This window comes from Azolla caroliniana, unplaced genomic scaffold, assembly GCF_043228905.1.
Source record: "Azolla caroliniana isolate FFs.n. ecotype wild unplaced genomic scaffold, voAzoCaro1.0.p SCAF_11, whole genome shotgun sequence".
Taxonomy (NCBI): domain Eukaryota; kingdom Viridiplantae; phylum Streptophyta; class Polypodiopsida; order Salviniales; family Salviniaceae; genus Azolla; species Azolla caroliniana.
Genome location: NW_028230446.1, coordinates 16,982,516 through 16,993,776, shown reverse-complemented (window position 1 = coordinate 16,993,776; position 11,261 = coordinate 16,982,516). Strand labels below are relative to the sequence as shown.

The following is an 11,261-nucleotide window of genomic DNA, read 5'->3' as shown; positions in this document are numbered from 1 at the left end:
CTTAATTCCCTATTATATACATTAAAGGGCGCGCACGCGTGAAGAGGCGGTTCACGCGCGCTATACACCGATTGCGCTAAGGGACGGTTTTCTCCACGACATCTGCCCCCACCTCACCGCGCATCCACCGGTATGCGCCAAAATTGTGTTCTGGTTGGAGAAAACCGGCCCGAGTTCCGGTTCTTCGTCCATCGGTTCGTCAACCGTTTCAGACTGTTCGTCGTCGCTGTCCAGGCCTCTTAGGTCCGGTTCGCCGTTGTGGCGCTTCTTGAACGCTTTGATCCGCTTCCCCGCCACCGGTATCGCCATCCTCGTACCGTCGAGTTCCGCCAGGTGATACGTCCCATTGTCGTTGGCGCTCATTACCACGTAAGGCCCGAACCACCGCTTTGCAAACTTCCGCGTTGTCCGGTGCTGGTTATCAAGGCTGTTGTCGTAGACTACCACCCAGTCGCCTTCCTCGATTTTCTTTGGTCGGAGCCGGTGCGTTCGGTCGAACCGGGCTTTGTTCCTCATCCTCGCCGTCCGAAGTCTCTCCGTCGCTTGTTCCACATCCTCTGGCCTCCGCTCGAGCTGCCGGATACGTGCCGCTAGTAGTTCATCCCGACTCATCTCGTCTCTCCAGTCTACTGTCGCCCAAGAGGAGATCGTTCGTTCCATCGACATGATCGGCTTCTGTCCGAACATGAGCTCTGACGGCATGAACCCGGTTACCGAACTGTGCGTTGTCCGGTTCGCCCACAAGGCATAGGGTAATAGTCGTGGCCAGTTCCCGACCTGTCCTTCGCACGCCCGGACTAGCGCTTTGACGATCGGTCCGTGCCCGTGCTCCACCTTCCCGTTCGCCTCCGGATTGTACGTTGTGGTGAGCGAGAGCTTGACCCCTAACCGGTCGAACAGCTCCTCGGCCTCTTTGGCGTCCAACTCCCCGCGGTCAGCCACGATCTTTCCGACGCACCCGTACCGGCATATCACGTCCTCGATCAGGAACCGACACACGGCCGCGGTTGTTTTGTTCTACAGGGCTCGACCTTCCACCTGGTTCGTTAGGTCCTCCCGGGCCAGCACCAAATATCGCATCTGCCCTACGCCCATCGGCATCGTCACCAAATCTACCATCCATTTGAAGTGGTTGGCCGGAGGGTATGTAGGGTGAAGCTCGTCCCGATGTCGGACTATGGAGTGTATCTGACAGCTCTCACAAGTCGTCACGATCCGATGCACGTCCCGGTACAGTCCCGGCCACCAGTACTTCCCCTTTAGTTTCTCGAACGTGGCCCACGTTCCACGGTGTCCAACCCAGGGGCTGTCGTGGTAGGCCTTCAGTAACTCCTCCTGTTCCTCCTTCATCGCCACTACTCGGAGCGGGATGTCGTTTCTCTTCTTCGGGTGCTTCCACAAGTATCTGTCCCGGAGAAAGAATCGGTACGCTTTCTTCCGGATCCGGTTGGCCTCTTCCTTTGTCCATGACGCGTCCGGCGTCATCGTCCTCAAGAATCCCCCAATCTGCAGCCACTCCCCGTCGTACTTGCTCTCCTTTAAACCGTTAAGCGCCGGAGTGCTCCCCCCCTCGGTTGTTACGTAAGCCGCCTTGAAGAAGTCCACGCCGACTTCCTCGTCCTCCGAAACCATGTCGCCCTCGTCGTCGAATCGCGCCCTCGAAAGCATGTCGGCCATGGCGTTGTCTTTCCCGGAAATGTGTCGTATTTCCGGATCCAAGGACTTGATGTACGCTATCCACCTGAGCATTACCAGGTCCGGGGTTGCGCATCCGGAAACCATGCCGAGAATCGGCAGGTAGTCCGTCTCAATAATCACCTCTGTCCCGATCAGATAGTCTTTATCGGCCTTCACTGCCGAAATGATACCCTAGAGTTCGCGTTTAACCTGGGCGTATCCTCGCTGCCGCTCGCTGAGGACCTTCGCACCGAACCAGATTGGGAACCGAATGTCGTCCTCATCTTCTTGGTTGACCACCCATCCGATCCCGGTCGGACTTGTATCTACCGTTATGTAGATGGGAGTGGCTTTCTCGTAGACAGCCTTCCGGAGTGCCGAAGGTGCAACAAGAGCCTCCTTCATCTTCCAGACCGACTCCGTATGCTCGTCTCGCCACTCGAATCTTCGCCCCTTTTTCAGCAACCCGTATAGCGGTTCGGCAACGTGGGCGTAATGCGGGATCCATATGTGGTAGAACGCGCATGCTCCCAAGAACCTCCGTACTTCTGTGACCGAGTTATAGTCGGGCTTCATAGCGGAGATGGCTTCCACCTTAGCCAGAGACGGTTTCCGGCCATACGGTCCGCATAGATGTCTGACGACCATGATCTCCGATTGCCCGAAGGCCGATTTCTCCTCGAAGAAGGTGAGCCTCGCGCCGTCTAGCCTCTACAGCACCCTCTCGCAGTCGTCAATGTGTGTCGCCACGAATTTCCGGCATCCGTCCGGTCCGATTGTTTCGTCCTTTTTCTCTACCGGACATCCCTTGATCGGGATGTCGTCCAAGAATGGCATGGTGATGTCCGGGATACAATCCCTCAGCACCTTGTTCATCGCATTCACCATGTGGGCCACCGAGTTCGTCCCTCCTTGTGGCAGGGTACACATCCGCACTAGGCCGAGAGGAGTCCGCATCGTTGTAATGTCTCTACTCTCTACAGCTAGTTGGAACTGGTCGTACCCCGAGTACAGATCACCGACCGAGTAGATCGACCTTCCGGCGAAGGCCTCCGCGAACTCGTCTATCGTTGGTCCAATTCCTGCATTCCGAATGGTCACTCTGTTGACCGGTTGCAGGTCTTGAATGAAGCGCAACGTCCCGTTCTTCTTCGGTACGGTAAACCACCGGTTCGAGTACGGGGCACTCAACGGTTCGAGGATGCCCATATCGACTTTCTGCCTCAATAGCTCCATCAGCTCCGGGATGTGAACTCTCGGTACGGAAATTGGCTTGAGATTCCACGGCACATGCGCTACCGTGAATATCACCATCGGCTTCACGATTGTCGGGTCTACGCACCCGATCTCCTCCGGTGAGAATGCGAAGGCTTTCTCGTGCCTTCCGAGCATTCTCCGAAACCGGTCTTCTTCCGCCGGCAGTAGGAACCCGCCCCCACCGATTTTGAGCTCCCGTAGCGTTCTGTCGGTGAAGGCGTGCCCTATGCAGGCCGGATCTTGTAAACTGGGGTCCGATGCGACCCCCTTGATTCGCAACTCACTGCCCTCCGGTAAGGGTGCCGCGACTGGCCTTACCTTCCGGTCCACAATCTTGTACTTCGTGTTAACCCGTGCCGTCCGATCCGACTCGAGCCCTCGACTGAAGTCCGCGATGACTTCGTACATCTCTTCTGAACAAACCGGTATCGTCCAGTCCTCTTTAAGGCCCTCTCCGACCACCTCTCGCAGTATTCCCAAGGTATCGTCGAAGGAGACCGCCTCCACGGCTCCGTTGATTTCCTCGCTGGGCCCGAGAACTCCGCACGCCCGAAGTCGCTCTTCCGCCCTTGTCTTTTCTCGGCCTACGACGCCGACTATCGTACACCCTCTGTTGTCAGAGAGACAAAACTTCCTACTTATGGTATAAGGTTTCTTCGGTTTCGCCTCTATCGTACATTTGTGGGGTTTTCCCGGAGTGTCCGGACTGTCGCGACCCCACGCCTTGACAGTCCTCTCTAAAAATCCTCTCGGTTCTCGCCACCGAGGGACTCGCGGTTTCGCTCGTGGTTCGGTCGCATCATCACGAACTGGACCGAATGATGCTCGTCCTGACTCTTGACCCTCGCGTAAGCCGCCCCTTGTCCAGCACCTTGGTCTCCATTCGCGTTGCCGTAATGTACGGTTCTCCCAGTATGACCGGGTGCGAGGACGTCTCCTGCACAAAGAAGTGCTGGTCTATCTCGACTTCGCCGATCTTGACTCGCACGTTTGGGCAGGCCCCGTGTAGTTCCTCGGTGGCGCACGTCGTTGCCCGTATCTTCCACCCGTGCTTGGTGTTGATCGGCCATTTCCCCTTCTTGTAGAAGTCCATGGACATCAGGTTTATTTCCGAACCGTGGTCCACCAACGCCACCACCGGTTCCTGAACATCTCCGATCTTCATTGGGGTTTCCGTGGTCGCTCGGGCCCAGTGTGGCCTCGAATAGTGGCTCTCCGCCCACTCGTCTTCCAACGCCATGTCCTCTATGTGCGTCGTCCGCACCTCCGCCGGCCTTTCCGGTTCTGCCTCCGTCGACAGCCTCTTCCTCTTCACCAAGTCTACGATGGAGTCGTGGAACTCCTTCTTGGCGATTCCGAGCACCTCCCGCAACGACAGTTCTACTTTGCTGTCGAGGATTCGTTCTTCCAGGACCTTTCGTAGGTCCGTGGTCCTTTCGATCTCCGTGCCCAAACGGTATCCGCCCTTCTTGTGGTTATCCCGGGCACTGGACTCACCGGCCTCGTTCCGTTTCGACCCGAATCGGGTTTCGTATCTCTGTGAGGGTCCGGCCCCTCCGGTTTTACCTACCCGTTTGTCTTCAACCAAAGCCTCGTAGTTCTGGCAAGCTGCTTTGACGAAACCCGTCTTTTCTTCGACCGGGTCACTCCACCCGGTTACCTCTTGGACCCGCTTCTCCGTGCGGTCCACCTCGTCTCTCTTTAGTCGGGCACCGGCGAGGCCTTCCAGCACCGTCGGCCAGAACTCGGCTTTGCTCGCCTTCCGAGCCTCACTGCCTCCGACCCGAATACCGGCTGACGCTGAGTAGTGGACGGTCTCCGCGTGCCGGGCTGCCGCCTCTTCCATCAGCCTTTTCATTCCTCCTCGCCCATCGTTTCGGTTCAGGGCCCTCCGGGTATCGTTGGCGTGCACCCGACCTTCCCACAGGTACACTACCCGGCTTCTCAAAGCCTCCATAAAGTCCCCGCAGTCTTTCCGAATGTGGCCGACCTCGTCGCACCACATGCACCTACTCCCTGCTGGAGGCCGTTGGTCACGAGCCTGATCGCCGCCTTCCCTCCGAGCCTGGGCGATCTGGAGATCCTTTACCGCTCGTGTCAACTCCTCCAGAGCTGTTCCCCCGGACGAGCCTCTAATCACGCCGGTCGAAGACGAACCAGTTTCGAGCCACTCCTGGGTCTCGGTTCGAGCTTCCTTGCTGCGACAGGTCCCGCCTTGGTCGCCCCTGTATCAGCCCACTCCCACCGTTTGTCAAAACGGCCGCAGACTCTTTTTACCGCGGCCCAGTCGGCCGTCAGCCCGTCTTCGGTTTCCAGTAAGGAGCCAACTTGCCCCCGATCCCGTGCGTCAACCGATTTGACAAACAGTAGGACACGACTTGTGTCCAGGACGGTCCGATCGAGCGCCGAAAGGCGCGCAAAGCGTTCCTCAAACTCCCGGAGGAGTACCGACGCATTTCTTCCTTTGTTGGGGGACTCCACCCACTCCATGAAGCCCCACTTCGAAAGTCGAAGCGCGTCATCCAGCCCGTATTTCTCCAGGAGCCGTCCTTCGAACTCCTCCCAGGTTCGGCTCTCCGCCCGGATCTCGAGCACCTCCGCATGGATGCCCGGCATCGCCACTCGAGGGAATCCGGCAAGATGCCTCTCTTCCGGAATATCCCTCATCAACATCTCCGCCCGGTAGGACGCCAAATAACTCGTGGCATCCTTTCCACTGAACCGGTCGATCATACCGACGATCGCCTCAATAGCCCTGTCAAGGGCACCGGTGCCCTCGCGCGCGATCACTATCCGGTCCACGGCCGAAGCCATGGCCTTTGCAAGATCCGACCCCCTCATCTTCTGCTCCTCTGCCGCCTTGTTCACGTCGGGTTCACCAAATATGTCACGTTGCTACGCGCGTGCGTGGAGAAACGAGGTGGTACCACCGGGGTCTTGAACCGAAGAGCAGGTGATAGAAGGGGAAAGGGAAAGAGAGAGACGCCCGGTCACGTATGAGCAAAGAAACACAGGTGGCACGGCCCGTCAACACAGAAGACGCGAATGGACATAGAGACAGGGAGACACAAGTGTTTGTATATTAACGAATATCAAATACACAACAAAGCACGCAAGCGGTTACAACCAAACAGGCCGGCGAACAGATGCCGATGCTTGTTCGTCTACGCACGAAAGGAGAAAAGGGTGGAGGTGTTGCCGGAAGCACACGGGCGTTCCTCGAAGCAGTGCGAGCCTCCCGAAACCCTGCAGAGAAGAGCGATGGAGAACGAACAGAGGAGAAGCGTTCGGTTACGGTCCGACAGCACTTCGTCCTCCTTAATGCGCGATCCCTTTCTCCCCGTGTCTCCCTCTCCTTTATAGCTTCAGGAAGGGAGCCGTCTCCCTCATTTACTTCCTACCTACCGAATCTAACTACCCCCGGATATGCCTATGTACTTAATTCCCTATTATATACATTAAAGGGCGCGCACGCGTGAAGAGCCGGTTCACGCGCGCTATACACCGATTGCGCTAAGGGACGGTTTTCTTCACGACAACGGTAGTGGCATCGAGGCCCTTGAGTTGACTCTATAAACAGGGGCAACTTTTTCCATAAGTGAGGAATCTTTTTCCTTCTCTTATTCACAGTCTCTAGGGAACCATGCATATTGTCATATTGGCCCACGGATTACTATCAACAAGTTTTCCCACATCTCAAGCAAGACACTTGAGAGACATTGATCTGTCGCATCATAAAGTTGGTTGCGTCAACATTTCCATAATTCCCATAATGTTATCGTAGTCATTGTTTTCCAAACCCTGATAGATCACGCCTGCTTTCGAGGGTGTTGAAAGGGGCTAACTAATATCAATCTTCTATTATGTACCATCATTGCCTCTTGAACATCATCTGCCTCATACAACATCAAGTTAGAATGTAACATTCCCCACATCACTGATCCCCATGAAAATAGCCAGTCGACATTGATTGTTAAGAATAACGAAAGGGCTTTATTCCATACTTGTTGAGCCAAGGGACAATACCAAAGGACATGCTTGGCAGTCTCCTGAGCTTCATGGCAAAAGCCACATTGTCGAAGATTGGGTATTACATTCCATTTCAATGAATGACCAATTGGTAATGTTGTATGCACTAAGAGCCATCTGAAGAGAATAAATTTAGTTGGCCCCTTAAATGACCAAATCCATCTCCAATAGGTTTTCAAATGCAAAGTTGAGACCTCCTAGGTGGTCCAATGTTTCTGAGTTGCTTGTATCGTTGCATTCCGAGAGAGCAGTAATGATCTTTCAAGTTTCACTGAGTACTAAAAGAAGGGAACCTTTATGGTCTGTTCCACCAAGGAATGTGACCAAAATCAACCCCCCGAATCCCATGTTAATTTTGCAACAAGGTCTTTTGCGTATAACCACAACATATCACACATATGAGCAATTGAAGGATAAGGATCGCACATCCATTTCTTTCCAGTTTTAGCAACCACTCTAATTGGCGCACTTCGTAGGTGTTGTAGATAACTGCAATCGTAATCTATGGTTGTCTAGAACTAATTCATTCTTTCACTAGACAATACACTTGTGACCTCATGATAAGAAATGAATACCACTTGATATCATTGCAGACATCAATCTAGATTCTAGCAGTATAAATAAAATACATCAATTCATGGGGGCAATGGATCCTAGCATTGTGTTAAATGGGACGGAATGCCATGAGAGATGAACAAGATTAGCCGGTTGAAATTGAATCATCGACAAAGTGAATCTTGCTTTTGCTTTGATGATACACTTTAAATAGTTCATGAAGGCAAGTCCAAAGAAAAGAAATACACTAATTACCCATGTTAGTTGGCATGACGACTTCCCCGTGTTTCATACTGTGAAAGAAATGCATCATAACATACATTGAGGTTTGGCACCACACCATTACGAATATAGTCATACATATTCTATATGTGAATGGGGAGCTCTTGACACAAATAACACTAAGGACAAATATGAGTGTAGAACCTAGGGTAGTCTTGATGCTAATTCTATCGTGTTTGGGACGACCAATTGAATGGTCGTCAATTGTCCATGAGCTAATGTGGCCTCTATTACTTTATCCATGTATGCTTGTACTAAACAACTTTGCCCTTGTCATCAACCTAAAGCATTTCAAATCAATAGCACAATAACTATAGTCATATGTGGGGTTAACCACAAAATGCTTGAGCATTGCTCTAAAAGAATTGGACCATTAAATATTTGGCCGAACCTTCCATGATGGGTCTTCAAGAAAAAAAGGTGGTGCAAGTGGATTCACAAATAAAATTGATTTTACATTATTCTTCCTTTGCAGAATCGTAAATCAATCATTCAAACCAAGAATTAATGCAAGATGGTTTCCTACACATAAAGAAATGTTGCATTCACAAATATGAAGACATAACATGAATGAACATATAAACTAAGCTCGTGAACAAAATGTTCTCATATCAAACCTACAAACATTTGACCAATCATGTGCATTACAATGTGCATCACTTTTTAGTCATTTGATTTTCTCAAGCATTCGCAAACTCAAAAGTAAATTGGCCAAGAAAGTCCGTTTACTAGCAGGTAAAAAAAAATCTTTTTATCGTTGCTATCAATGCACATTGTGTTTGTATTTTGCAAAGGTATATGTTTAGAAATTGTGTATGGCAGAGAGGTGAAATAGCAATAACCGTTTTCCAAAACACACGGGCGAATAAACCCACCGTTTTCCAAAACACACGAGCGAGTAAACCCACCGCGCAATGCCCGCTTTTACAGCATGTCCGAAAAATGAAAATAAAACTTTCATTTCTGCTATTCTGGCATTCGCATTTCATTCATTAGGTAATTGTACTGTGATGAAAGAGGTGGCAGTTGTGTTCATTCATTTGTATAATTTTTGGCAGACATTTTTAAGGATAGAACCAAAGGATAATGGTGGCCTCAAAATGATTAGAGGCTCTAGAGGCATTCGACAAACATTTCACCCTGACCAGGTTTCGGCGAAAAAAACATTTTATTCATACAGAACGCATCAAATTTGAGGCATGAACCATCGGGGGGGCGGCATCCCTATTTGAGTTATTTTGGCCAATCCATCATGCCTTAGCCTAGAGCCTAGGAACACACCCCCCCCCTCCTTGGTTTCTCTGTGTATTATCCTGGCATGTACTATCCAGGTTTCAAACTAGTCATGGTGCTGAACCCTAAACCCTGATGAATATGGGAAGCAAAGCATTCTACATATCCTTGGGAGCTTTTAGGGTCCAAATTTGCTTTTAACAGGGAATGTATGTGTATGTAAATTATTATGTAATAATGCATGTATGCATACAAATGATCTATAAATCTTCAGGCCAGAATGTTGCATTTTCCAGCCTGAAGTTCTCAGCTCAATATTGTGCCAAATTGTTAAAAAAGCATCTGCAGATCACTGAGCTTCATGCCCTCATACACAAGCTTCCATGGACTGTCAACCCTAGAAGCCATAACAGATCAAATTTTTAGTCAGCGTAATCCTCAAAAACTTTATAATAGACTCTAACATATTACACAGCCAGCAGAACCCTAAAACCTCAGAATTCATTATGAATTGATGAATACCACAATGCCAGCAGAACCCTAAAACCTCAGAATTCATTATGAATTGATGAATACCACAATGCCAAAAAACCCTAAAACATTCATCCATACATGACGAAAGCTCACTACACTAGGGATTTTTAAAAAAGAGGGTAAAATATACTACATGATCACTAAAGAAACGGTGGATCAATCAATACCAACAGGCCAGTGCACAGGAAGCTTCACTGAAAACGAAATGGTAGAAAAACCACCACGAACCTTGCAAGAAAAACTACCAATCCAATTCCGATCAGATAACTGACCACATAAGAGTCAAGACACCTTGAGCCAGGGAAGAAAGGGCCTGCGTACTGCAGAGAAAAGGAAATACCTTGATCAAAGAAGAAGAAGAAGGATGGTCTCCATCCTTATGAAGGGGTGGGGATTGTTGTTCCCGTAATGAATAAGCTTGAAGCATGGTATAATCCTGGCGATGTCTCCATCCACAGAACTCATGAACGCGGCCACGGGGTTTAGGTCGTGACCATGCCGGTGCATCTCCACTATTTTTTTCATCTCCTCCTTTATCAGAGATTAGATTTTCTCCTCCTTCTTCGCTCACTTCTTCAACAAAGACATGCCGAGCGCAACCTTGAAGCTTACACATCTGTCGTGCAGAGATTCTGTGTCTGCAGAAATCGGAGAGCCAAGCGAGGTGATGGCTTCTACAACAGAAGTGGCCTCCTCCTCCTCCATATCTGGGGAGAGGATCTAGAGGGTTAGAACAGGAAGAGAGACCACATAAGCCATGACTGTTCCGATCTAAGAGAGGCGCGTGTGGAGGAGGCGATGAAGGATCAAAGCGAGAAGCCATGAGAAGGAAATGATGGAATTGACCACAGGCAAGGTGAGATGAACCTGAGGACGAGACAGATTCGGCAATGGCTCTCTCGCATCCTTGGAGTGCACAAAGCCTTCGTGGATTCCGGCCAGATATCTCAGTTGCCACCATCGCCATCGCCATCGCTGCTCTTCTTCTTCTTCTTCTTGATGATGCAAATTTCTTCCTGCCTTCTTCTGATACAGCTTAAGGTACCTTCCTCTGATCCTTCGTCTGCCTTCTTCCTCTGATCCTTCCTCTGATTTCTCTGATTCCTTCGTCGGCGGCGGCGGCGGCTTCTTCTGCTGCTGCTTCTTCTTCGTTTACATATTTATCTGAAATGCCCCTCAGTTCTCATTATTCCCCAAAATGCCCCTCCTCCTTCCCTTCTTCTTCTTCTTCCTTTTCTTCTTCCTTTTCTTTTATTTATGGATATGTCCCCCCCCCCCCCCCCACCACCACCACTTCTTCTTTTAATGTGTTCCCATAAAATAACCTAACCTAGTGCTTTCATTCCAAGACCTTTCTCTTCTCTATCACCTGCTACGAATATATGTATATATAATATATATATATACACATGCGCCCTCTCGGTCTCGAGACCAAATATCAATGACACGACATGTAAGGATAATAATAAGTGTGATGGAAAGAGTAACCTAGGAGTAGGGGATGGATATAATGGTCGTTACTGACCTCCTAGCAACTATATATTATTCAATAGTGGGTGGTTGTATAACAGACTAAAGGTTGTGTTTATATAGAACAGACAAACAAGGAGAGGGAGATGGGAGTGACATTTACGTCTAAGACATGTCGCGTCATGGACATTATTCAGCGGTGGGACATATGTTTGATTAAAAGA

The 11,261-nt window shown here is 50.2% G+C and overlaps 1 protein-coding gene across 1 annotated transcript; it reads right to left on the bottom strand.

The window, feature by feature from the left end:
* Positions 1 to 9,242: 9,242 nt before the first annotated feature.
* On the bottom strand, positions 9,243 to 10,820 carry LOC147858129 (uncharacterized). The gene is made up of 2 exons (XM_087327979.1): positions 9,908 to 10,820; positions 9,243 to 9,430 (listed from the first exon to the last, which is right to left on the bottom strand). Exons 1-2 carry the CDS (start codon positions 10,538 to 10,540, stop codon positions 9,425 to 9,427), a joined length of 639 nt encoding a protein of 212 aa, XP_087184105.1. The 5' UTR covers positions 10,541 to 10,820; the 3' UTR covers positions 9,243 to 9,424.
* Between the last annotated feature and the right edge of the window lie 441 nt (positions 10,821 to 11,261).